Source organism: Pelodiscus sinensis, chromosome 2 (genome assembly GCF_049634645.1).
Source record: "Pelodiscus sinensis isolate JC-2024 chromosome 2, ASM4963464v1, whole genome shotgun sequence".
NCBI classification, from domain to species: Eukaryota; Metazoa; Chordata; order Testudines; family Trionychidae; genus Pelodiscus; species Pelodiscus sinensis.
Genome location: NC_134712.1, coordinates 35,911,046 through 35,938,823, shown reverse-complemented (window position 1 = coordinate 35,938,823; position 27,778 = coordinate 35,911,046). Strand labels below are relative to the sequence as shown.

Sequence of the window (27,778 nt, the reverse complement as noted above, 5' to 3'; positions counted from 1 at the left end):
GAGCCAGGACTGGTGGCTGGAAACAAACTTTATGGAACAGCGGGAGACTTGGCCACACCCATGATAAGTGGACATCTGGCTAACTAAAATCATGCTGGAACACAGATATTGCCATACGTAACAGTCCTGGACTACAGACATTTGTTTGTTTTAAATCTGCTGCCTATTAATTTCATTTAGTAACAGCTAATTCTTGTGTTATGATAAGGAATAAATAAGATTTTCTTATTTACTTTCTCCACACCAGTCATGATTTTATAGACCTCTATTATATCTGCTCTTAGTCATTTATTTACCAAGCTATAAAGTCTCTCTTTATTCATTTCAGCTCATATGGAAGGTGTCGCACACCCCCTAATAATTTTTGTTGTCATTTTCTTAATCTTTTCCAATTCCAATATATCTTTTTAGAAATGGGACATCTGCACACAGTAGTTAAGATGTGGACGTACAATGGATTTATATTGAGGCAATATGAGACTCTCTGTCTTATTATCTATTCTTTCTTAATGATTCCCAACATTCTATTAGCTTTTATTTACTGCCACTGAACATTATGGATAGTTCTCTGAAAACATTCACTCTCATGACTCCAATATCTCTTTCCTGAGTGGCAACAGCAAATTTAGCTCCCATCATAGCTGGGTTATGTTTTCCAATGTGCATTACTTTGCATTTATCAACATTGAATTTCATCTGCCAATTTGTTGTCCAGTCACCAAGTTTTGGGAAATCCCTTTGCTGTTCTTCAGTCTGCTTTGGATTTCACTATTCTGAATAATTGTAGATCATCTGCAAGTTTTACCACTTCACTGCTTATCCTCTTTTCCCAGATCATTTAGGGTGTATCTACACAGCGCCCTTACCTCGAAATAAGCTACGCAATTTGTGCTATGCGAATTGCAGCTTATTTAGAGGTAATTTCGAAATAGCTTATTTCAAAATTTGGCAAATTTGAAAATAAAGCGCTATTCCAAAACATCCCTTAACCCTCATGCAATGAGGTTTACAGAGACATCGGAATAGCGAGCCCGTTACATTTCAGTATAACAGGCATGCTCTTAAGACATGGAATAGCTATTTCGGGATACCAGAGGTATCCCAAAATAGCTCTGGAATGTAGACGTAGCTTATTAAAATGTTGAATACTACTGCTCTATGCAAATTTTCCCAGGAATCTATACAATTTACCTCTCTTCATTCTGAAACTGGCCATTCATTCCTACCCTCTGTTTTCTGTCTTTCAGCAAGTTACTGATCTATGAGTGGACCTTTGCTCTTATCCCATGACAGCTCGCTTTGCCTAAGAGCCTTCACTGAGAGACCTTGTCAAAGGTTTTTTAAAAATCTAAATATACTATAGTGACTGGATCCTTGTCCACATGCTTGTTGATCCCCTTAAAGAATTCTAGTAGATTTTGTAAAAGGAAATCATGCTTCACCAAACCATGTTAACTCTTCCCCAGAAAATTATGTTCAACTATGTGTCTCACAAGTTTATTCTTTACTATCATTTCAATCAGTTTGGTCAGGACTGACATCAGTCTTACTAGCCTGTAATTGCTGGGATCATCTCTGGAGCCATTTTAAAAAACGGGCATCTTATTAACTATCTTCCAATCATCTGTTATAGAAGACAATTTAAATGATAGGTTGGAAACTGCAGATAATAGTTCTGCAAATTCACATTTGAGTTCTTACAGTTCACATCTGTAACCCAAAAAGGAATCAGTTCTGTTTGCAAATGTTTCCTTAATAAGGTGTTTAGATAAATAATAAGTGCCCCTCTGATTCCCACTACCACAAACATAGCTAATTTTTCTTTGCTCCACTCCCGTGCATCTCCTTTAGTCATTCCCCTTTGATAGACAGATCAGTGCAGCTGTGCCTCATGTTATTAAACTGGCCTCCAGCCTCCCCTGTTGTTCTTATCTGCTGAGAAGAAAACCTGATACTTGCCCAGATTCCTTCTGTTTATCACAGGTTACTGGGCAATAGGATTTTTCCAGTCCAGATGGTAGCTGACAAAAGTGACCACTTATCTATAGAAACAACAAACGGTCTGGTAGCACTTTATAGACTAACAAAACATGTAGATAGTATCATGAGCTTTCATGGGCATGGCCCACTTCTTCAGATGACCAGAGTTTTGAGTTTAGGATGTAGAGACCCAAATAAATAGGAGATAAGTGGGGGGGAGGAAAAAAAGGAGAGGGTTGGGAGACAGGGAGCAGAGGGTATAGAAAATTCAGGAAGAGAGAGGGAATCAGAATCTGAATATTGGGCAGTTAAAACAGAACAGATAAGAATCAAAGTCTTCAGATACTTACTGACTCCCTCTCTCTTCCTGAATTTTCTATACCCTCTGCTCCCTGTCTCCCACCCCTCTTCTCTCCTATTTATTTTGGGTCTTCACATCCTGAACTCAAAACTCTGGTCATCTGAAGAAGTGGGCTGTGCCCATGAAAGCTTATGATACCATCTACATGTTTTGTTATTCTATAAAGTGCTACCAGACTATTTGTTGTTTTTTTCGGTACAGACTAACTCGGCTACCCCCTGAAGCCACTTATCTATAAATATTGCTTACCTAGATTACTGCTGCTACTGCTCTTTAAATTGGCCTTGTAAGACTGAGCAGAAAAACCATATGTGCCTTGAGAAGGAATGAAATCTAAATGAAAAGCAAGACAAAACGATGTCATAATTTTACCATTGCTATACAGCATCTGCGTTTTAGTTTGTTTTTTAAATTTGAGTTAACTAAATCTCACCCATATTCCTGTAACCATTCCGCAAAACAAAAGATAAATGTTTATGTTTTTGTGCGTATGACATCCATTACTAGTCAGAGGTTAGGAGGGACAAGTTATTCTATATTTTCCCACTACAGTATTTTTTGTAACTTCCAGTGAATGATCTAATCAATGTCATAGGCAGAATGCTGAATGGAATGGCTCACTGGTCTGCTCTACAATAGGAATTTATATGGGCCATCCTTACATTATTTTCTTACATATCTTACATTATTTTCCAATTAAAATATTTAAAATCTACCAATTTTTATAATACTGAATCTAATCTAGTTTAGTCAAATTCCTAATCTACATTGCTGAAAGAATAATTCAAATATTATTTTATCAAGTAATAGATTAAAAATATCATGAATGACAAAAATCGTATGGCAAGACCATAGGCCTACTCCCCAGGAGCATTAATTCCAACTAGAGTAGTGTGTTAGGAACCCAGTCTGCAGCAGAGCTAGTCTCTAGGCAGCCTCATCAGTACAGCTCGTCTGCAGCAGGCTGTCTGATTAGCCACACAACCTGATTGCCCGCACATGCCAGCCAAATGGCTCCTAAGCCAGCAGCAGCTCACTGACTTCTCAATGCTCATGCTTATCACTCCACCAGTTCCTATCTTGAGTTTGCCTTTGCCTGATACCCTGCTTGCTCCAGTTCCTGACCTCTAGTTTGACCCTCAGCTCTGGCTCCTGTCTATGGACTCCTGTTTGACCCTTGGCTCTGGTACCCAGTTCCTGCATCCCACTTTTACCCTTGGCTTTGGCTCCCAATGACTTACAACAGCTCTGACTCTGGCTGTTAGGTTAGATTTTCCTCATCCTGTTTGGCTAACACAGCTATCTGATCAGATTCCAAGGCTGTCCCAGTGAGGTAACTATGCTGCAACCAAAACTCACCCTTGTCCATTCCTTGACTCTGCCCCCCAATCCGTGAGGTTAAAGAAGGGATGCACTGTGCATGCATAATGCCTTTTGGATTGGAGGAGCAGCAGATTTCTCATGAAAGAGTAGTAGCCAGATGGAAATGAAAAACAGAGCTTCACTCTAGAAGACAAAGCTCTTTAGCAGAAGAGCTAATAGAACCATAGGGTGAAAACTCACTGATTACTAGGACAACTGAGGTGATAGGCAAGGAGAAAGACTGTCTATATGACAGTAATTAGCAACCCTCACAAAGAAGGAAGTGAATGTGTTTGGTAGGGGGGTGCATTGCTAAAGCATTCACTGAAGTGTTGTGGTTAAAGTTCTTGTAAATTTAGATCATGCAAAAACATGTAATGGTTCCCCTAACATTAGAGTCTGCTATACTCTGAGCAGAAAAATGTAACAGCAGAGTGGACCACCTGCTGGTTCCAGTCCCAGCCCAGAGCAATACAGATCCGGCAAGAGCTGTACAGTTTTGACCTGGCTGCTTGCAGCTCTGCATAAAGTAATGATTAAGTCAAAACTTACATATCAGTGCAATCTGCAGACATTAATGATTGATGAAGGAGTCAGAAGCATTTTACAAAGATAGGTTTCCCGAGCAATAATGTTCCGAGGAGTTACTACCATACCACCCCATCCCTGCTCTGGAGCCACATGGCCATGAGGAGGCAAGTCTCAAATGCAGTAGCTTCTGTACTCTCACAGAATAGGGGAGAGATACAGTTCCAACACTTCCCCATGTGTTGAGGCATTTCTGATCCATTTTGCTTCCCCCTGTTCTGCATAGCAAAGTAGAGATGCTCTTACAATAAGCAGCATTTACCATTGTGGAGTCGAGGAAATACACCTTTTCTATTCCACACCCAAGTTCCTAGTACAATACTATAGGCCACAGGACAATTACAGGTAGATATGGCAGCATTGCCCTAACTCTTGAATAGCTTTGATTTCAATCTTATCATATTTGTTATAAATGACATGGCTGGCCATTAATTATTACTTACTTTGGCTGACATTGTAGTTGGATGCAACAGCTCCCTGTGCGTGTATAGAAGAATACTGTGCTCCTTGAATTTGAGAGGAAACTAAAGGATGAGTAACTGTATCTGTAGTTGTTGTTTGCTGACTTTTTTTGGCTAGTGTAAACCAGTCTTTTGTCTGAGTAACTGTAGCCTATGAAAAGCAATATGATACAATAGTTACAATAGTTTATAAAATAATTCACTTCCATCTATTCGTGCAGGGCTTCTGAGATCAGAGATCTTATTGTCTGTGGTTATCATGTGCTCTCTTGTCACATTGGTTTCATTAAAATGATGGTTCATAATGAATGTAGAAATAGTTCCAGGATTAAAGCATGGCCCTTGAATCAAGGGGAGGAGTTTAAGACCAAGGCCAGAAAGAGACTGGAGGGAGGTCTCTCCAAAGAGGTCATAGTGGTATGACTGGAGTTTGGGAAGCCAGCCAGCAGTGAAATACAGCTTTCTGGAAAGAGGGCTGCTTGTGGATATTCTATCCCAAGGGAGAATAAATTTGAGAGCAGTATTCTGGGCTAAGCAGAAATCTGAAGGAAAAGACTATCCAGAGAGGCCAGGGGATGGAGTGGGAACAACAGGGCTCGCTCTCCATGTAGAGAACACTAGAAGTGTTGTGATAAATGGGCCTATACGTTTCTGATTATTGTGTTCTTCACTGGAAAGTGAGTGAAAGCTTATAAAATGTCATAGTAACATAGGATACCAAATGCTGGAAAAAGATGCAAGGTGGAGAGACAGACAGATTAAATTAGGACAAAGGGTCTTATCCCAGTGTGCTCAATCCCGCACAAAAATGCTGCCATTGCCTGTATATTGTGCTGGTTTTACCTGACCAAGTGAGACATAAAACTTTCTCATAATTAAATCCTCTTCATTTTCCTCAGGGAAAGGAGGTGTTCTCTCTCTTTTCATAATCCAGGGATAATATGTTGTATCTACAATGAAGTTAATACCAGTTCTGCTCCATTCTACTTGCGAAAGCAGTTTAGCTAACCTACAGTTAAAAAAAAAAAAGATTAGGAGACAAGTAGTTCAGGTTAAGCATTCATCAAGACATTCATTTGATTTATCTTCACAACTGAGAGTAAGAAACATTATTATTCTCAAATCAATTCAGAAGTAGAAATTCCTGTTCTACTTATCTTCTATTTTGCCCCCTTTACCATATTTACATATGTGAAGAATGATAACCATTCAACAGCTCACAGAGCCAGAGAAGAATCCCTTCAAAATCTAAGTATGGTATACATTAGGGTTGAGCCTGCAGTTATATCTGAATCCAAATCCAAATCCAAACTTCACCAGAGATGGTGGAGAAGGAAGGATTGTTCAGAACTGGTGTTCTGGGTCAGATTCACCCTCTTTCATCTGTGCTCACTTTTGCCCTGATTCAGGAAGGTATTTAATCGTGTGCTTATGTAACATACACACCTTCTGGGTGTGGTGTACTGTCCCATCTAGTAGCACTGAGACCACGTAGAGAGAATAATGAATCTACTCTACACCTTAGCTGAGAGCCAGCTAGCTTTTAGTTCAGGCTAATGCTAAGCTCCAGAGTTCCCACGTTTGGTTCCACCTGTTGGTGTTATGCTTAGTTTTAAACACTAACTTCAGTGGGAATTAAGTACATGATTAGAGTTCATTTTATATAATTTTGTTTTGTTTAATGAAGAAAATGGTTCAACAATAATGGTTCATTTCTTGCCTAAAGGGAAAATATAACATTTCTCTAGAATGCCTTTGTACCATTTTCTCTCCACTGTAATACATCATCTTCAGTATATTGAATATTATTACAGTTACTTGCAAACATCAAAATATTTGTATGCAGCAATCCATACCCAAAGAACTGGTCAATTTTCACAATAAAAAATGGACGTGGTAAGCCAGGCAGCCACTCTTTCAGGGACTCACCAATACAGCTGTGAACATCCTGCACTCTACAACCAACAGAACTCAGACATGAACTTTAAGGATCTGGAGGAAGAGCCTTCCCATTGTAAAGTTCCAGGTCTCGGGACTGTCCTCTCAAAGGAGGTCAGGAATAGCTGTACAATAAGTACACCAGGTCATGCTGCAAGAGGCACCATTTTGCCGTAGCATTCCTCAAAGACCCTTGGCCAAGGAAAATCTAGCTACATTTCCAAATGTAGCAACGAGTGATAAAAACAAAGATGGAGAAGTGGCAGTCCCTTCCAGACAGATTGCACTATTTTTTAAAATTCATTTCTAGCACTTAGATACAACTCAATAGAATCATAGATTCTAAGGCCAGAATGAACCATTATGCTTATGTCTATCCTGATCCAGTGCATAGCACAAACAGACATAGCAGCATTACCCTAACTCTAGAATAGCTTTGATTTTAATCTTGTCATTTTAGGGGCAAGAGAAATTGGAATCAACAGGAAATGGAGAAAAGGCATCAGCCTGACTTTAATTTATCCAAGTCACTAAAATTATGTGGGTTATATGGGACAAAGGGTTTGAGAAAACTTGGAAAAAGTTATGTCATGACAAATTAAATAGAGGAGATAAATTAACAAATTTAAAACTTGATATGACATTAGAAAGGGCAATACAGGTACCTGTATTCAAAGTAACAATCACTTTTTAGAAAGGCTGGGAGTCTTTCTTGCTTAATCCACTGAATTCCCTGTTCTCGCTCAAGACACTATTAAAACAAAAAAACATCAAATATCTGTTAATGCTTCCTTCATTTTATCAGGTTTTACTTGCCACATCGTTAATTGATAGTCTCAGAGGGGTAGCCATGTTAGTCTGTAACTTTAAAAACAATCAATAGTCCTGTAGCACTTTAGAGACTAACAAAAATATATATAGTATTGTGAGCTTTAGTGGGCAAAACCCACGAAACCCACATAAGTAGGTTTTGCCCATGAAAGCTCATGATACTATATATATTTATTTGTTAGTCTCTAAGGTGCTAAAGGACTATTAGTTGGTAATGTTAATTGACCAATTACCTTGCAGTAATGCTAGCAAAGTAAACAACTTTCCTCAAACATAGTCTACTCAAACAAGTGAATTCTTTTACCTTCCTATAACAGTGGAGAGTCTGATTATGGTCTTGCTTGAAATTGCATACTGTGGCAGGGTGCTGCTGCAAGAGCACCTAATTAGCCCTGCCCTGCAGGGAAAATAGATTGAAGCTGGTGAAGGAGCCTGGTGCCTGCCTGAGGACTGGCAAAACCTGCCAGACAGAGAAGCCAGGAAATGTAAAGGCTACGAAGAAGCCAAAAGGGAGAGGCTAGTCACAGAGGGAGTAGGAAGCCACCTAGCTTGAGGACTGAGTCTGTGAACAGGGGAAAACTTGTAAAATTTGTAAATACGTAAGCAGTAGTGGGTGGGGAAACTGTGAAGGAATAAAGAACCTGGGTGTGACCATGGATCATGAGTTATATGGACTTATGGTGCCCTGGCACCAAGAATATTTCTGGTGTAGGACCAAGGGTGCTTTTTATGTAGGGAAAGGGAAAGCAGAAGCCCCCTTTAAAGCTTGAACTCCTTGATTTTATACATGAGATCTGTTTAAAGCTGCATGCCCTAGCTCCAGAAGCAGTTTATTAAATGCAACAGAGTTTGAGCTGCTTGCAGCTTTGCCTTTGGTGCAGGAAGTTTGTTATGAAAAGAAGGTGGCAGGTGATTAAGAATATCAAAGGATTCATCATTAAGTAATTGAAGGATCTTTAGATCTTCATGAAAACATTACTGGATGCTCCACTTAAAAGATGCAAACACAAAAAAGTGTTGAGAATGTCCTGAAAAATATTTTTCTTTATAAAGGTCACAATATTTCACTTGCGCAAAAAATCCCATAGAAGGTAAATAAATCTTAGAAACAATTCAGCACTGTTTCCCCTCTCAAGCCTTGTGAAAGGCATTAGTGGTGAAGAAGAGGAGGAAAGATTTTCAGACAAATGCAGTGAATCTGCAAATCTTATGACATTGCAGAGAGGAACATTTGCTGCTCTGTGTTAACACCATTGAAATCAATGTCTGGATCATTTCAGGGCTGAATTTGATCTAGAACAGCACTTCATAATCATTTTTGATACTTTATCTGGCCCTTGGAAGTTGCAGCTACTTATCCTGTAGTCACTCTTAGGGTGCGTCTACACTGCACCGTTTTCCCCAGAATAATGGCTGTTATTCCAGAAAAACAATACCAGTGTCCACACTGCAATTGTGTTATTTCAACTTTCTGTCGATGACAATGGTAAACCTCATTCCATGAGGAATAAGCCCTTTTCCAAAAAAGCTTTATCAGAAAAAGGCATGTATGGACGCAAAATAGTGAGTTTTGTTGAAAAAAGAGGTCTCCAGGAAATAACACAGGTGCCCTGCTGGCCACTCTGTCCACACTCATCGCAACTCTATAGTTCTTGCTCCCCGACAGCTCTTAAAGCCACAGACACAGGGGATAGGGCTTGTGGCAGGAAGCAGGCCTTGGGTGCTTCCAGACGCCACGCAGCTGCCAGTTCCTGACATGTGGGCACTATGTCCCAGCCTCAAGCCCCCCAAGAGCCTACTGGCTGACCGAGGAAGCATACACAGGGCTCCCAGGAGCCTGCCAGAGGCTGCAAGAGGCATGTGCTTCCTGGCCTGGGGCAGAGATCCTGGCCCTCCTGGAGGTATGGGGTGACAAGGAGAACCTCCAGGATCTCTGCTCCAGATGGTGCAATGCGGATTTCTACTGCTGGATGGCTGAGAGCCTGGCCACAAAGGGCCATACCAGAAGCCTGGAGCAGGTCCGCAGCAAGGTGAAGGAATTGCAGCAGGCCTACACCAGGGTGAGGGAGCACAGCTCATGCTCCAGGGCTGTACCCCACTCCTGCCCCTCTTATGATGAACTCCACCGGATTCTGGAGGGTGGTGTAGCTCTTTCTCCACCCCTGGACTCAGAGCTGGAAATGCCTATCATTGCCCATCCAGTAGTCCCAGCCCAAGAGGAAGAGGAGGAGGAGGACGAGCAGGAGGAGGAGGAAACAGCCAGCACTGTGACCTTGCTCACATTGGAGCTGGTACCTGCGGGCCTGGATGTCTCCTAGGCATCTCTGAGGCCGAGGAGGGATCCTCAGGTGAGTGCTCTTAGTTTTTTCCGCATGCAGGGTGGGGGGGGGGGCTGGCACTATGGAGCTGTGGTGCGATTGTTGCTCGACCTTCTTGGCCTGGCCATCACGCTGCAGTCTGTGCATTTGGATGCATGTGCAGTGGCAGCCTGCACCATGCAGCCCCAGGAGGCCGCCTTGGAGCACCCCAGGGATCCTGCTCACAGGCTCTGGGGAGGTTGCCCATATTTTGACCCCACTAAGGGGGGACGCCCTCTCACCATGAGCCACTGCTGGAAGGAGGCTGGGGACAAGGACACATGTACAGACTGAGGCGTGCCGCATGTGGCACATGGGCATACCTGCATGCTCGAGGCACCACCTGCTCCTGGGGACAGCGCTGCCAGGCGCAGGTGTGCGTACGGCCCCTATGGAAGCCCAGGCAGCTTGAGGTCCCCCTCCCAGCCATTGGATCCCAGTGTGGCCTGTCATTTTCTTTGCCTACTTGTCCATGGGACAAGGTGGGCAGATCCTCTGGGGATCTCTGGGCCCCTGTAAGGTAGGGCCCACTGTCCAGGCCACACATGGCCTTGCTCTCGGGACATCACCATCCTCTGACCTGAAAACTGTTGCTCTCAGCTCACTGATGAGGGCAAGGCCTCAGGGACAGTGTCTCCATGGATGACTGACCACCTCTCTTTATTTTCCCCAGCCAGACCAGCCATGACTGTGGGGCTTTCACCAGCAGCTGAGCCAGCCGCCCGACCCCAGGAGAGCTGCAGGCACCGGAGGGTCCAGAAGGACCTTATGAGGGAGCATAAGTCCATCCTTCAGATGCTGGCTCAGAAGATCTGGGATGATGCACAGAGGCAGGCCCAAATGTGAACCAAGCTGCAACATTTGTGTGACCTTCTGGGAGATGATGACCTACCAGTCCCAGTCCCTGCTCCCCATCCCATGCCAGTCCCCACTCCTCCTTGCGTACATGACCCCGCTCTAGATGCCTCCCCCCCGTCGCCTTATGCTCCTATCCTCCCCAGACACCCCCAGCCCCGAGGTCACCGAGATCCCCGGACATGAAGTGGAAGAAGCATGCCAAGCCACGTGCCTGTCTCAACCCCAGCTCTGAGCCTCTCCTCCCTTCTCCCATGTTCTCAGCCCCCCACCCTCCTTCCCAGATACAGGTTCTCAGCCCTCCTCCCATCTCCCCATATCCAGGTTCCTCCCACCTCCCCATATCCAGGTTCTTATCCCCCTCCTCAGTACTCAGCCCCTGCCTCCTCCCCAGTTACTTCTACCCAAATAAAAAAACAAACAGTTCTTTTTTTCAAAACCAAACATATGTTTGTATTGGGCCTGCAGGAAAGGGTGGGTGTAAGGGGGAAGGGAGGGGTTGATGGAGGAAAGGCAGACAGGGGCAAGGCACATGCTGCTAGTGGGGAAGCCCTGGGGAGGGTTACTAAGGTCCTTGAGAGAAACTCCCTCAGGGCCTCTCGGATGCGCTCCCCCACCTGATGGGCCTGGCGGATGGCAGCTGTATGTGGCTGCTCAAAGGTCCATCCCTCCTGGCTGACCTCTGCTCCCCACCCCAGAAGGAAGACCTCCCCCTTCCTCTCCACAATGTTATGGAGAACACAAGCAGAGATCACCTGGGGGATGTTGTACTCCCTCACATTGAGGTGGGTTAGAAGGCATCTGAACTGCACCTTCAAGTGCCTGAAGGCAGATTCGGCCTGGATGCGGGCCCTTCCCAGGCAGCCATTGAACCAGTCCTTGCTCAGATCCAGATGGCTGGTGTATTGCTTCATCAGCCACAGCATGGGGGGGTAGGCTGCGTCCCCATGATGCACAGTGGCATCTCAACATCCGTGACCCAGATGTTGCTCTCGGGGAACAATGTGCCAGACTCCAGCTTCTGGTAGAGGCTGGAGTTGTGGAAGACAGGGGCATCATGTGCCTTCCCCAACTAGCCAACAAAAATGTCTGTGAACTGTCCACGGTAGTCAACCAGGGCCTGCAGGACCATCGAAAAGTATCCCTTCCAATTTATATACTGTGCTGCCTGGTGGTGAGGGGCACAGATGGGGATGTGGATTCCATCAATAGCTCTCCCGCAGTTGGGGAAGCCCATGGTGGCAATCCAGTGATGATGGGGTCCAGGTCACACAGGTGGATGACCTTGCATAGCAGGATGATGTTTATGGCCCTCAGCACCTGCAGAAGGAGACAAACAAAGAAAAAAAACAGAGAATCAAAGGGGGTGCCTGAGCCCTTGGGAGGTCCCCTTCCCCCTACTCTTTTCTCCCCCCCACACACACACCCCAAGAGCCACCCCCTCTGAGGCCACTCCCCCTTCAGAGCTATGTGAGAGTGGAACTGCAGAACCCCCTGTGGATGAGGCTTCCCCCCTGCCACCCTCCACCCCACCCCCTGCACCCTTTACCCTCCCTTTTCCTAGGGTTCCTCTTTCCAGTACTCCCTTCCTCTCCAGGAACTGCAGCCCAAGAGTGCCATACCTGCATGAGGAGGGCCCCAATGATCAACTTTCCCATGCCGAACTGATTGCCCATGGACCAGTAACTGGTGTTGCGAGCTTCCAGACGATGATGGTGATCCACTTCTCCAGGAGGATGGCGGGTCACATCTGGGTGTCTCGATGACAGAGGGCAGGGGTAAGCCAGTCACACAAATCCAAGAATGTCTCCTTCCTCATACGGAAGTTTTGGAGCCGCTGCTGGTCATCCCACTGTTCCATCACCAGCCTGTCCCACCAGTCGGAACTGGTGTCCAGCCACCAGAAGCTTCTCTCCACCATGAGGTGCGGTTGCAAGGGCCTTGCTCCCCCACACAGGCAGAGGTTCTCAATGATGAGCTCAGAGTCGAGCTCATGCAGAGCCATGAAGGCAGCCTGCAGAAACTGAAGCATGGCAGTATAGGGCCATCGCATGCCCAGAGGCAACTCCGAATCCATGTCAGGGCGTGATGTGGTGTCCAAACACAGGGCATTCAGAGCACGCAGAGGAAATGCTTTGCTGTCTCTCAGAGGTAGGCAAGCAAGCAGAAGAATCTGAAAAACAGCTGTCCAGAGGGGTCCCTTTAAGTTCGTGTCTCAGATAGCCTTAGGCAGAAGCACCCAGAAGCAACTGCTGACCTAACAACCTGTCTGATCTGGTTCTGGGCGGTCTTAAATGCGAGATAGTGTACACACTGATTGGATGCTATCTTTCAAAAGAGCACATCACTATTTTGTTGCATTTTTGTGTGTAGATGCTCTGTTTCGAAATAAGCTTTTCTGGAAGGTCTCTTTCCTTCTTCTGGAAGGAAATGCTTATTCTGAAAGAAGCTTGCAGTGTAGACATACCCCCAGTGACTCTGGAATCAACAATTCTTGAATTTGGTCTTGTGGGTTATTTTAATACTTAAGACAGCTTGACTTCTTGCATGTTACAACTTGCTGTTCCAAGAAACAGTCACTTTAAAAATGTCAATTGTTTCCCTAAACTTTGTCCCATTGTGTCATCTGACTTTATCTGTGGGCAGTTGAAGTCCCCCCGTTACTATACTTTTATTAGACTTTGCCGCCTCTTTGACATTTCTCAATGGTGTGCGTTCAATTTGTTTTCTTAGCTGGAAGCTGATATAACACTACTCCCCCAGCTCTTCAGGTCTCTTTCCTGTGCACTTTGCAGTACTGCATAGATTTTTTTTTTCAACCTGTTATGAGCCAACAATTCTGCTTCACCAAGTTTACGCTCAGCAAAGCAGAGAGGCAGCCAGATACGGCTCTCCGATTCTTTAACTGGCCTCCAGCCCTGGCATAAGAGAGAGCAGCCTTGTTCCTAATTTTGACAAGGCATTTGAACCTAGTCTTGAAAGAAAGAAAGAAAGAAAGAAACCAGAGTCACATAATTTACACCAGTACCGTATAATCAACAATAGGATAAACCAAGTTTTCCAGTATGCTAAATGTTTCCTTTCTATTCTGCTTACTATGCGGTGGAGGGGACCTTGGGAGTGTCTTATCCTTTTGCTGGCCTGAGGTATGCAGTGTGGGGGCTTGGACCGGTCCTGTGTGTGGTGGTGAGGAGGCAAAGGGGGCCTCATGCTGACCCTGTCCAGGCAGGAGGCAGGGAGGTCTTCAGCCAGCCCTGTGTGTTGTCCAAATTTTCCCTTTGGGAATATATGGTCACCCTAACATTACAGGATGCACATGTGTCTTCTGTTCAAGTGAACTGAACTACATATGTGCATCTCAAAACATAATTTGGCCCATCATACTGTTTTTCTAGCACACTAACATTTTTCCCAAGGTAACAAGCCAAACACAACAATAACTGCTGTCAGTATCTATACAACTGGATTTAAATATAAAGTTAGTCGACATAACATGCTTACCATAGTACTGTAATTTGGGTCAACATTGAAGTCTGGAAAAGTGCTGCTCTTTTTGGAAAGCTGCCCATCATTCTTTGCCTTCCTTGTAACATCATAAATGGATCTGGGAGATTTCTGATTATGCAGAATTTTTTTCAGCTGGTTTTCCAGACGTTGTGGGGTATCATTAACTACTTCAAAAACTCCAAAATCAGGATTAAACTTAACTGGCTCTGCAAAGGTCTGCAAAAGAAGATGTAATAAGAAAAACCTTTCACATGAAAATTTGTGTCCCAGTAGTAGGGAAACATCCTACAAAATGCAAGATAGCATCATTAAACATGTTTCTTCTTCATTCCATGGCTTTTGCTATGGACTGCAATAGTACATCTTCATGCTTGCCACTTTACCTTCTCATTGTCAAGTTTGACAACAAATTACCACAAGTCTCAACTATATCTAATTGCAAACTATGCCACTCATTTTAGACACTAGTGAAGTATGTTGATCTCTGTTTTGTGGGCATTAATCCTTTGGCGAAGTGTCTGAGATGTTTGTCCAATGTACATAGCAGACGGACACTTTCGGCACATGATAGCGTAGATTATATTTCTGGATGCGCAGGAATATGTGTTCTTGTTTGCCTTCTTTCCATGCAAATACAGGCCCCAATACACAAAGTGCTTGCTCACACACGTAGCTCCTATTGGCTTCAATAACAGTTCTGCAAGCAGCTCACTTATAAGATCAGGTCCCTGCTTCCCTGTTTATACCATAAACTATTGAATCCCATATCCAGTGAAACTCTTGCTCTGCTATTTTGGTGAATAGATCATTCTGAATGTTTGGCATATATTGTAAAGATTTATACTTCATATTTAGACATAGTAGGTCAACAGCCTATCAAGAGTTGAATCCTTTACCATATGCTGCCAATTCGGTCAAGTACTGTGTAGCATATAGGATGGGCCAAACTCCACTTTAACTATGTATGTGCAATTTTTGTCAACTCTAAAGGGGGTTGTCTGAGCAATACCCAAAAACAGAGGATGGTTATCATTAGTTAGAGTTTTGTGGAGATCAGATTTTCCATTGCTATTTTTCTCAGAAACCAAACTAATCCTACCTTTCAATTTTTATTTTTAGCAGAAATTATGGGGGAAATTACATCTAGGCATGATCAAAAATCTTGGAGGATGTACCAAACATTTGTGAAATTAAGGCTCTGTAAAAGCAGAACATACAAATAGTTCACTATCAGACTGGAGGATAACATATTTTACATTAAGAATTGCATAAAAATTAGATGAAATCCTGGACATACTAACTCAATGGCAAAACTCCTTTTGGTTTTATACAACAGAAAAATTAAGATTTCAGGCAGAGTTTGTAAAATTGGTGTTTATCTATATTAGAGAATATGATTATCTTTCAGTGGGCATAACATTTTTCATTTAATTTAGCATCTTGCTTTTGTAACCGCTACCAGGCAGATTTGAACCTGGGACCTCAGTATAGGAGCCTCTATCTTCTGAGCTAAAAGCCAGCTGGCTCCCTGTCCATGTTGTAGAGATCTTTGATCTTAACTGTTGCTGTGGTCTAGGTACCGCTTGCATTGTTCAGTAACCACACTAGGGCTATGTCTACACTGACGGGTTCTTGCGCCACAAATATGCAAATGAGGCTAAGCATGGAATGAGCCACCATTTTTGCAGAAGAGGCTCTTTTGCCAGAAGGAGTGTCTACACTGCCCCTTCTTGCACGAGAAAAACCCTTTTGCGCAATGCCACTACGCTGATTATTTTCCGGAATAATAGTATTGTGCAAGAGAGTTTTTCTTGCGCAAGAAAGGGGCAGTGTAGACACTCCTTCTGGCGCAAGAGCTTCGGCCGCAAAAATGGCGGCTCATTAGATATGCAAATGAGGCTCCGCAATATTCCACACAGCCTCGTTTACATATTTCTGGTGCAAGAACCCACCAGTGTAGACATAGCCTAGGTGTGTGGGTTACACTTTTTTATGAGAATGTATAATATAGGCCAGATTCTGTTATGCTACACTGCTTTAAATCCAAAGTAACCACATTGAACTCATTCCAATTTGACAGTGTCTTTCTGGTAATGAGGTGCCCAGATCTGAACATAATACAGAACCATAGCAATAGCCTGTTACATGATGTGAAAGGAATGTATTCCTCTACCAATAGCAGCAGAACTGGCAGCCCAAAGGCAAGGCAAGGCGGGGAGGAGGCGGCCAGCTCCAAGTCCCAGAAGGGGTAGGGTCTCGGGCAGTCAGCTCTTAGCACTGCCTGGAGTGCGGCTCTGGGCCCTCCACCCAACCCTTAAAGCCGCTCCTGTGCATTTCAGAGGGGCCCAGAGTTCCCAGCCACCGCCACTGCTATTGCAACAACCAGCAGCTCCAGGACTCTTTGAAACACCAAGGCTGCGTCTAGATTGGCACGATTTTCCAGAAATGCTTTTAACGGAAAAGTTTTCCGTTAAAAGCATTTTTGGAACAGAGCATCTAGATTGGCATGGACGCTTCCCGCAAAACCACTTTTTGCGGAAAAGCGTCTGTGCGAATCTAGACGCACTTTTCTGCAAAAAAGTCCCAATCGCCCTTTTCGCGATCGGGGCTTTTTTGCGGAAAACAAATCTGAGCTGTCTACACTGGCCCTTTTGCGCAAAAGCTTTGCGCAAAAGGGACTTTTGCCTGAATGGGAGCAGAATAGTATTTCCACAAGAAGCACTGATTTCTTACAGTAGCAAAATAGTGCTTTTGCGGAAATTCAAGCGGCCAGTGTAGACAGCTGGCAAGTTTTTCCGGAAAAGCGGCTGATTTTCCGGAAAAACTGGCCAGTCTAGACACAGCCCAAGGCAATTGTCCCTTTTGTCCCCCCATCAGCAGGGCTGATTTATAAACCGTGATCCAGCAAAGCATCTAAACTCATGCCTAACTTCAAGCATATGAGTAGCCTCCATGATGTCAGTAGGACTACTCACATGCTTAAAGTTAAACATGTGCTTAAGGGCTTTATTGGGTCACGACCATACTGTCCAGAATTATAATAGCACATTTCACAACCATATCACACTACAAAGACAGCTAATTTTCTGTTCACCCTTGAATCTCTTTGAATATTGTTATTTTCCAGGTTTCTTTATAGTTTCAATTATTTTTCTCCAGATTTATTAGCCTACATTTTAAGGTGGTTTTGTTGTTGTTTCTCTCTCTCTCTTGGTTCATATCCAGAACTCCTCTCAAGTTAATATCTTCAAATGTCGTATATACTTAACCTCAATTTTTGGTATTTTCTGAATTTTGAGTGATTAACTGTGCAACCCTAATATTGACTGAACATTTTTTTTATATACCATTTTTTAAAAAAAGGGTAAGGGGGAAGAAAAAAAATCAAAAGATGGAATTTTAATTTCCCAAGCTTTGATGTGTGCTCTCTTGGAGAAAAATGCAAATGAAGCATTGAAATTCCATAATCTGGAACTATTTGAATCGGCATCATCGAATTATTTTAGTTATATGGTATTTAAATTGAAAACTCACCAAGGACAACATTAATTTATCAATCATATCTACTTTTACTCAATCTCTAGTATTTGAGTCCTAGGCTACATTTTTCATTGTGCATTCTAATTAACTGAACAGAAAACATCTGGCAACGTTAATGTAGTGAAACAGATGCCAATGACAACCTTTTAAATATAAATTGTATTGTCACTGTGGATGTTTGACCACAAACCATTTATAAGATATACACACTAATGTCATGAAAAAAGTAAGACTTCAAATAATGTGTATGAGACCAAAACAGCTACATTAATCAAAAATCCAGTTTCCTCTCAGAAAGCTTAGTATCTGTACACATACATATAACGCTTCAAACAGAAACACCCTTGGAACAGTTAAATACGTATAAGGAAGAAACCATATTTGTCACTGTTTAAGAAAAATACAGTAAAAATGTCATGACTATGCAGTACATGCAGTAAACCCAATACCCTCAAATGTTACAATAAAATTTGAAATGCAAAAATCAACTTAGTTTGGTTTGGTTGCAAAACACTGCCCTTCTACTTCTGAATGTTGTACATGCCACCCATATCCTAAACATACAGTATGTGAGACATCAGCTCAGTTTCACAGAAATCACTAAGACAAAAAAAGCCACACCCAAAAACCTGTTTTCATATTGCTGTCTTGGAGAAATTCTACTAAACAAACAATAGAAAGCAAATAAACTTCTCAGATATCAAATGCAAACACAACAGCTGAATATGTTCTTGGCTGAAGAACAAACTTAGTGTACAGTTCAGAGCTGTGAAGTCTTATAATTGTACTGATGACAACTGTCCTTTACTCCTCCTAAAACAGTATCATTAACTGCACTCCCAGGATATCTCTACGGCTTTTACAACTTTTCACCTGAGGTTCCTAATGTGTAAAGATACCCACCAAATCCCACCCACAGACTCATAGCATAAACCTAAGAGAAAATGGGTGACAACAGCTCAGCTTCTTTTAGGATTAGAGTCTGAACAGGCAGAAAATGAACAAAGTCATACAATACAATAAATCATACAATATCTCTTTTTGACTTTGCCAAAGCTTCCTTAAGATGTGTACTGGAGATAAATGTCAATGAAAGTTCAAACCAGAAAAAGTGATCAAGCAGCTTTAGGAATTCAAGGTGAAATCCTAGGTGAAGATAAATCAGTCATAAAACTGCAACTAACTTCAGTGGAACCAGGATTTCACTCCGAGGGTATGTCTAAACTACATGCCTCTGTCTTCAGTGGCATGTAGATTTGTTGTTTTGGCAAAGGCAAATGAAGCCGTGATTTAAATGATCGCAGCTTCATTTACATTTACATGGCTGCCGCGCTGAGCCGACAAACAGCTGATCAGCTGTTTGTCCGCTCAGCGCGCTAGTCTGGATGCTCCCCTGCCGACATCAAAGCCCTTTGTCGGCAGCCCCGTTATTCCTCATGGGACGAGGTTTACCGGGGCTACCAACAAAAGGCTTTGATGTCGGCAGGGGAGCGTCCAGACTAGCGCGCTGAGCGGACAAACAGCTGATCAGCTGTTTGTCGGCTCAGCGCGGCAGCCATGTAAATGTAAATGAAGCCGCGATCATTTAAATCGCGGCTTCATTTGCCTTTGCCTATGTGTCTAATCTACATGCCTCTGACGACAGAGGCATGTAGTCTAGACACAGCCCCAATGCTGAATAAGGAGTAAATCACAGGCACTTGGTAAAGATCCAATTAAATGAGAAGAAATGCACTTTTTGTCAATCTAGTGGCAGTAAAGGGAAGAAATAAGAACAGCTTCTTCTGATGATCTAGATTACTTCTAAAAAGGCTTTCAATTAGACTTAGTCTTGGGTTAGGCCAGTTTCTGGCAACATAATGGGGGGGGGGGGACTTGGCTGTGGTGAAAAAGCCACTTGCAGATGTAAATTCTCTCTGTGCAGCCTGGAAATAGTGGTTTACAGCTGTTTTTAAAGTGGGGAATGTTCTGATTTTTGTCAGCCATGTGACTTGTTCTTTCCCAACTATCCACAAGCCGATTTTGTTCTATTAACACCAGTTTTAAACCAGTGTACTTCTGATTTAAACTGATATATATAACAGGGCAATCTGGTCTATATTGTCTATTTTCTGAAAGTGTAATTAGCCTAAACTTTATTCCTTTTGTTTAACTTGTTTTCAGGATAATTTCAATGGACCAAATTGTACAGTCCTTATTTACTTTAGCAAAATCCCATGGAAATTTTGCTGCCTAAAAGATTCCAGACCCCTAGAGAGCCTGTCTAGGAATTTCTTCTGCAGCCAACACCATCATACCTGACTTCCAATAAAACTACATAATAAAGTAACAATCAATCTGCAGAGTAACAAACACTATTAACATGCCTATGTACATGTGAAAGAGGAAAATATATCAAATGTAATACCACAGAAGTGTTTCAGGATGGGTTCTGTCAGCTCCAATGTCCCTGATTAATGCAGCTACAGTGGAAGGTCACAAAGAAAAGGAGACTTCTTAGCTAACCAGAACCAGCCCACCGAATGCTTTGAAAATGCCATGAAAAGGAATTTAAAGAGGATCTGGAATGCAGTAGGAAGCCAGTGTGGCTTGCAGAGTGCAGGAGAGATGTGTCCCACTTCAGCTGCATTACTAAGTAGATGGTTGAGTCCTGGAGGTGATAAATGTATAGTTCACAGTGCACAGGTCCATATCTAACAGAAGGAGGACAGTTGGAGCTGGAAATTACAATGTTTCTGTTATAAACCTTCTATAAAACTTATAGTCCTTAAATTGGTCACTGAGATATATATAAATTGCTTTTATGTCATGTAATCAAATTCTTACTTTCTTAAATCACTGCATCTCAGCCCAAAAGAAAAGTGTCTTTTTGGTTATTTTGTATTATTTCAAAAACCTTTTTCTGACAACCTAGCCTTCATTAAAATAGACATTATTTGGTAGCAGAATGTATTGAACAGTAGCATAACCTAATTATTTAAACAATGTACTATAAGCTAAAACAAAATTTTGTTCTGCTGCTATACAAAGTCCCCAGTGCTATCATTTTACCACATACTGATGGCATATTATAAAGCAAAAGGGAGAATTTCTCAGCCTACGTCTACACTGCAGCCTTTTGTCAGCAGAGACAATGCAAATGAAGTGCTCGTTAGCATTTGTCGTGCTGTCATGTGCATATTCTCTGCCGATGCTTTTTGCACAAGAGGTTTTTGCGTAAAAACAAGCAATGTAGACAAGGCCGTTTTACCCCAAAAAAAACTTTTGTACAAGATCTTCTAGACCTCCTTTTTTGAGGCATAAGGGATCTTGCGCCAAACAGCCCCGTCTACATCGCTTGTTTTTGCACAAAAACCTCTTCTGCAAAAAAGCATCAGCAGAGAATATGCAAATGACAGTGCGACAAATGGTAAGGAATGCTTCATTTTCATTGTCTCTGCCAACAAAAGGTTGCAGTGTAGACATAGCCAGCTAAACATATGCTGCCACAGCTTTGTTGCATCAAGTCACATGATATTTCTTCAGTTTAATTTGTTGCCTAAATATTAACTGACCTGGGTAATTAAGTCTCTAGGCAACAGCTATACCAGCATAACAAATTCAAAAAGGATTATCAGTGGAATGCTTTGACTCTGAGCCCTGGTCTACACTAGGGAATTATTTTGAAATAACCCTTCTTAGGTTGACTTAATAAGTGGAGTGTCCACACTACCAAGCCCATTATTTCAAAATAATGGCCTGGTTATTCCGAAACCTGTACTCCTGCTTTCCTTGGGGAATAATGCTAATTTCAAAATAGCACTAGTGTGAATGCTCTGCTTCTGCTAATTCAAAATAATTGGCCTCCAGAGGCCTCTCAGAGCTGCAGTTCTGACCACTCTGGCCACACCTGGCATCTCCACTGCTCCCCTTCTCCTGCGGTGCTTAAAACTCCAGGCAACAGGAGAAGGGCTTCTGGCACGTTGGTCTTAACTGTTGCTGTAGTCTAGGTACCACTTTCATTGCTCAGTAACCATACTAGGGCTACATCTACATTGGCGCGATCTTGTGCAAAAGCGGCTGCTCTTGCGCAAAAACTTGCTGCCTGTTTACACTGGCCGCGTGTTCTTGCGCAAATACACTGACGTTCTAATGTATGAAATCAGGGCTTCTTGTGCAAGAACTCTGATGTTCCCGCTCAGGAAGAAGCCCTTTTGCGCAGCTGTTCTTGCGCAAGAGGCCAGTGTAGACAGGCAGCCAAGAGATTTTGCACAAGAGCTGTCCAAACGGAAAAAAGCCCTAGTGGCCGCTTGGACGCTCCGTATGCACAGGCACCGCTCTGGACTTCCTGGTAACCCGAGCCCCCTTAAAGGCACATGCAGCCTGCAGAGGCCACGCGGCAGAAGCACCTCTGCCACCGAGCTCTGCCACGCGGCTCTTCTCATTCAGCCACCAGACCACCCAGAATGGCCGCTCCAGCGGGGGAGCAGCAACCCGCACCCCCAGCGCAGGAGGCCCCAAGGGGCACAAAGCGGCGTGCCTTTTCCTGGTCCCCAGGGGAGATTGAGGCCCTGCTGGTCAAGGAAGAAGTCCTCTATGACCCACGTGCCCGTCGCAAGAATTCAGACATCTTCTGGCGCATGGCCCAGGCACTCTCTGACCAGGGCCATCCAGCCCGGATCCTTGAACAGGTCCGGGCTAAAGTCCGGGCTATGTTCGGGCCAGCGAGGGCCAGGGCGCAGGAGCCAACAGCTGCCCCCATTACCAGTGGCTCCATGGCATCCTGGGCAAGGCGGCACCCCGGGGACCCTCGGTGCAGCTGACACCAGCAGGCACCCCCCCATCACCAGGCCCAGTGAGGTGGGGGATGATGCAGAGCTGCCCACTGGGTCGGAGGACGAGGAGGAGGACCAGGGCAGCACTGTGACCCTGCAACTGGAAGTCCTGTCAGGCAGCCCAGATGTCTCCCGTGCATCGTCAGAGGCTGGGGAAGGATCCACTGATGAGGGTTGCACTTTGCACTCACAAGGGCGGGGGGAGCCAGGTGCCTGGAGGGGGGGGAAGGAGCGTCACTCAGGCAGCTTGAGCTGCACGGTGTGTACCATACCAGTATGCAGCACATGCAACCACTTGCAGCCTGGTGACTGAGCGGCATGTGGCTGCGGCAGGCACCTCCAGAGCATGCCTGGGACCGTGCTGTTCGCACACATCTGGACTGGGGGGAAGGGTGGATGCTGGCAGGACCCCAGGGGCTCAGGCCAGAGCCCACACCTCTCACAGGGTGCAGCACACAGACAGCACACTGTTCATGCCTGGCGGCGCGACACAGCCAGCTGCTCCTGGGAAAACCGCAGCGACACAGCCCTGTGAGTGTGGCCTCCACTGAGCCCCTTGCCTGCTCCTGGTGCCTTGGCTGGCCCCCTGAGGGAAGTCCCCACCGCGGCCACACATGTCCCTGGGCTACGTGTGTGAGGGCTAGTGGGAGGGGGAGGGAGGAAGCACTTGGGCCGGCCCTAGCGCCACCTTAGTTTCACTGCAAGGATGGTACACGCCCCAGTCACCCCTGGTTCCATCCAGGAGACATCCACATGATGGGGATCTGAGAGCCCAGACCACATCTGCCATATGTGCTCCCAGGCATTGTGTGGGGATTCATCTTGCTCCCTGTCAAACACCATTGATTAGTCCAAAGGTTCACAGCCTCCCAGCAGGGAGTTCCACAGGTTAACACAACACACACACACACACACACACACACACACACACACACACACACACCCCCCTCCCCCAAGGGGCCAGGACACAGACCGGTGGTTACAATACATGGAGGAGCACCCTACTCCAGGGGCGGTCCTGCATGCAAACATACAACACGGGGGGGGGGGGAAACAAGTGGGCCCAAGCCACAGTACTGTGGTGTCACCTGGGCTCAGGTGCATGAGGTGTGGGGACAGTGGCCGGGCTGCCTAACTGACCCATCCTTTCCTCTGTTCCCTGCAGTGGGACCAAGCAGGAGTGGGGGACCCTCCAGCCCTGCAGCAGTGGCAGCACCCCCAACCACCCAGGCACCAAGGCGGCGGGTCCGGCAGCGGGGCCAAGTCCTCCGGCGGCACATACAGGCCATTGAGAGGATTGAGGCAGCCATCTCACGCCCAGTGGATGCTGATATGGAGTGGTGCCAGCAGGCCTGGGGCAACTTCCAGGCTCAGTGTGAGTGCATCGGTGATGCCATCACTGCCATCACTGCACACATCGGGCATGCTGTGCACTATGGCATGGCATTGCCCCATGCACCTGCCATCCCTCCCATGCCAATGCCCGTGCCCCCTCCTGCTGCCCCTCCTACTCCCGCCATGCCCCCTCCTGATACACCCCATCCTGCCCACCTCCCATGCTGCCTGCCTGGATGAGGCCTGAACCACATGTAGTGGTCCGCCCCCGCAGAGGCCACCCCTCCCAGCAGTAGCTCCCTCCTCCCCCTCCCAGTTCAGAGCCCTCTCTCTCCTCCCCCTCCCAGTTCAGAGCCCCCTCCCTTCTCCCAACCTACGTCCCCATTGTAAATAAAAAGTTCAATGAGTTGTTTTTAAAAAAAACCTGTGTTGTTTATTGGGAGGTAAGGGGAGGGAAGAAGGGAAGGTTTGGGGATGAGAGGGAGACAGAGGTAATCCTACTGTGGGGCCTGGGAGAACATCTCTGTCAGGGCCTCCCGTATGCGCACACCATCATGGTGCGCCTGGTGGATGGCAGCTGTGCAGGGCTGTTTGAAGGCCTGGCCCTCGCCTGCAATCTATGCAGGGAGGAAGGCCTCCACCTTCCGCTCCATGATGTCGTGGAGCACATAACACGCAGCCACTACCTCGAGGACATTCCGCTCACCCACCTCAAGATGAGTGAGCAAACAGCAAAACTGGGCTTTCAGACGGCTGAAGGCGCACTCCTCCTGGTCGCAGGCCCAGTTGAGGTGGTCATTGAACCGTGCCCGGTCATGGTCTGTCCGCCACGTGTAGGTCTGCATCAACCAGGGCAGTAGGGGGTAGGCTGCGTCCCCCACAATAAATGTGGGCATAGGCACATCCCCAACAGTAAATTCCTGCTGGGGGAAGAAAGTGCCCACCTCCAGCCTGCCAAACAGGCTGGAGTGTTGGAGAATGCGGGTGTCGTGTGCCCTGCCAGTCTAGCCTGCATAAATGTCCGTGAAGCGGCCATGCTGGTCCACGAGGGCCTGGAGCACGATGGAGAAGTACGATGGAGAAGTACCCCTTGTGGTTTATGAAATGAGCTGCTCGATGTTCCAGGGCATGGACGGGGATGTGGGTTGCATGCAGGGCTCCCCCGCAGTTGGGGAACCCCAGGGCAGCGAAGCCAGCCACCATAGCCTCCAGGTCCCACAGGTGGATGACTCGCTGGAGCAGGACGTCGTTGATGGCACAGACAACCTGCAGAAGGGTGCACAGAAACACAGGGGAATGCATCACATAAGGCAGGGTGACTGCATGCTCCCTTGGGGGGGTTCCCTCCCCCCCTGTGATGCCCTCTGTCTTCACACATACCAGGGCCCCCTCACACCACGGGCCACCCGTTCCCCCACCAGCAGGCCTGTGCAAGGGAGAGATGACCCAAACCCCTGGGTAATGGGGCATTCCCCATCGCCCCAGCCTGGAGTCTTGCCTGCCCCTGGGCATGGAGTGCAGCACCCTTCCCCGCCCCTGGACTTACCTACATGACGACAGCACCAACGATTGATCTGCCCACGCCGAACTGGTGTGCCACCGATCAGTAGCTGTCCAGGGTGGCCAGCTTCCATATGGCAATGGCGACCCTCTTGTCGATGGGGATGGGTGTCCGCAGCTGGGTGGTGCTTCTCTGGAGCGCAGGGGCGAGCCAGGCACATAGCTCCAGGAACGTCCGCTTTCGCATCCGAAAGTTCCAGAGCCATTGCTGGTCGTCCCATTGCCCCAGGACCAGCCGGTCCCACCAGTTGGTACTGGTGTCCAGTCTCCTCAAGGGCCTCTCCATGGTTGGGTGGGGATGCCACAGGGACGCCACCGTCTCCCTGGTGAGGGAGTCCAGAGTGACCTGCGCCTCGAGGTCCTGGATAACGAGTGCAGCAGCATGGAGCAGCAGCTGCAGGCACTCAAAAATGGCTGGAAGGGGCCAGAGCAGGCACAAGGCAACCCCTAGCTCCATGGCACAACAAAAGAGCTGATGTCAAAAAAATCAGCAAATGGCACTAAGGCACAAGCTGTGGTGTCCAAGAAGGCAGAGGGCAACAACAACTAGAACTGCTATGGTTGTCAGTCCCTGCAAGAAGTCCTAAAGCACGCAGCAGGAGAGAAACAGCTGTCTAGGGAGATCCCCTTAAGCACATGTCTCAAAGGAGCTCCAACCCCATCCCCAGAAAGGGCTGGTGCCTTTTTGCCTTCTCCAAAGTAGTTCTAGGCTCCTGCTTTTGCGCAAGAGCATCCCGCCAATGTAGACGCTCTCTTGCGCAAAAGTGCATCGCTCTGACGATGAGTCCCGGCCAATGTAGACGCTGTCTTGTGCAACTACTTTAACGCAAGAACTCTTGTGCTAAAGAGTTTTTGTGTAAGATTGTGCCAATGTAGACATAGCCTTGGTGTGTGGGTTACACTACCACAAGGCTAGGAAGCAAAGTGGATGCTTCGGGGAGGCACCACAGACCTGCTGATATTTCAACCAGCTGGATGCCATCCTGGGGGGGGGGTCCTTGTCATGGCCAGGACACACCCAGTGTCAGCCTCCAGGAGGGCGAGGAGGAGGAGGAAAAAGACAGCCAGGTGATCATATCCGCCAGCCAGTTGCTGCTCCTCTCTCTGGAGCCATCCCCCTCCCCCTACCACCTCCACCATCACCACCACCAGGATGTCTCCCAGGCTTCGGACAAACCTGGGGAAGGCACTTCAGCTGAGTTCTATAAGTTATCCTATCTACACATGCTATAGGACTAAATAAAATCAGTAAAGATGCACCACTTTTCAGTTTAGAGCATATTTGGAAACCTGAATGCTTTAAATAAAAATGGTCTAATTTTTCAAAGATATTTTAATATAAGTACTAAATATGGATTCTTTGCTTCTAATCTATGTTTTTATGGATGGCAAGTTACATATATAGATACTGCATTCCAAGAAGTCCAGATACTATGTTGTATTTTACAGATATTAGCGAAGTTTTACTGATAACATCTTAAGATATTAGATGATGCCATTAAAATATAGAAAGCACTCAAAAGAGTTGGAAAGCCAACAGAACACTTTCATTTAAAATTACAATATATAATAATAATTTACAAGCCAATTTGCCTTAGTACTAGTCACAATAAAATATGAAAAAAAATAATATAAAATACTTACTGGAAGATTCAAGAATTCATTAAAGTAGTTCACAAGCATATCATCTGTTGCTAAATAATCTTCCTATAGGAACATGAAAACACAGGACAATGTTTACAATAATCCATCTTAATGTATTTGTACATATTATAGCATTATAGTATGATTTGCCTGAAAGGAGATCAGAACATTTGCACAAAAGTAGATTTTTCCCTGTCATTATACAGGTTAGACCTCCCTGGTCTGGTACCCTCAGGACCTGACTGGTCCCAAAGGAGGGAGTTTGGCAGACCAGGGGAGGTTGACCCATTTGCCAGGCTCCCCTACCCCTGAGCCACTTGATCCCAGTTCCTTGGCCAGCCATGGGGCTGCTGGGGCGCCACTGCCCTGGAGCTGATGGGGCTCCGCTGCTACAGAGCCACTGAGGCTCCACTGCCCCAGAGCCACTGGGGCTCCACTGCCCTGGTCAGATACTCTGGGGCCACCAGAGCTCCATGGCCACCTGCGGGCCATGGAGGCTCCTCTGGAGCCAGGACTGACAACACTCTGCAGCCTCAAGACTGCCCCAAATTGCCAGAACTGCTCTGTCCTGAGCCGGGGCTTTCTAATCCAGGGGCTCTCTAGTCCAGCAACATCAGGGGTCCTGCCAGACCTCAGAGAGGTTCA

At 45.8% G+C, this 27,778-nt stretch overlaps 1 protein-coding gene across 4 annotated transcripts in view; it reads right to left on the bottom strand.

Annotated features, from left to right (window-relative positions):
• The window catches only part of RGS22 (regulator of G protein signaling 22), a 111,836-nt gene that overhangs the window by 74,498 nt on the left and 9,560 nt on the right, over positions 1-27,778 (bottom strand). For 3 of the 4 annotated variants that reach the window (XR_012901293.1, XM_025184322.2, XM_025184323.2), the window contains 6 exons: positions 27,134-27,196; positions 14,235-14,456; positions 7,356-7,441; positions 5,596-5,761; positions 4,735-4,903; positions 2,591-2,674 (listed from right to left, as the gene is read on the bottom strand). Coding sequence is in view for 3 of the 4 variants with exons in the window: in XM_025184322.2 (XP_025040107.1) it covers positions 2,591-2,674; positions 4,735-4,903; positions 5,596-5,761; positions 7,356-7,441; positions 14,235-14,456; positions 27,134-27,196 (790 nt within the window). In the remaining variant the exon portion in view is untranslated. Of the gene's footprint in view, positions 1-2,590; positions 2,675-4,734; positions 4,904-5,595; positions 5,762-7,355; positions 7,442-11,488; positions 12,054-12,355; positions 12,918-14,234; positions 14,457-27,133; positions 27,197-27,778 lie in introns of those variants that run through there. The other variant, XM_075920301.1, reaches the window with a different exon arrangement.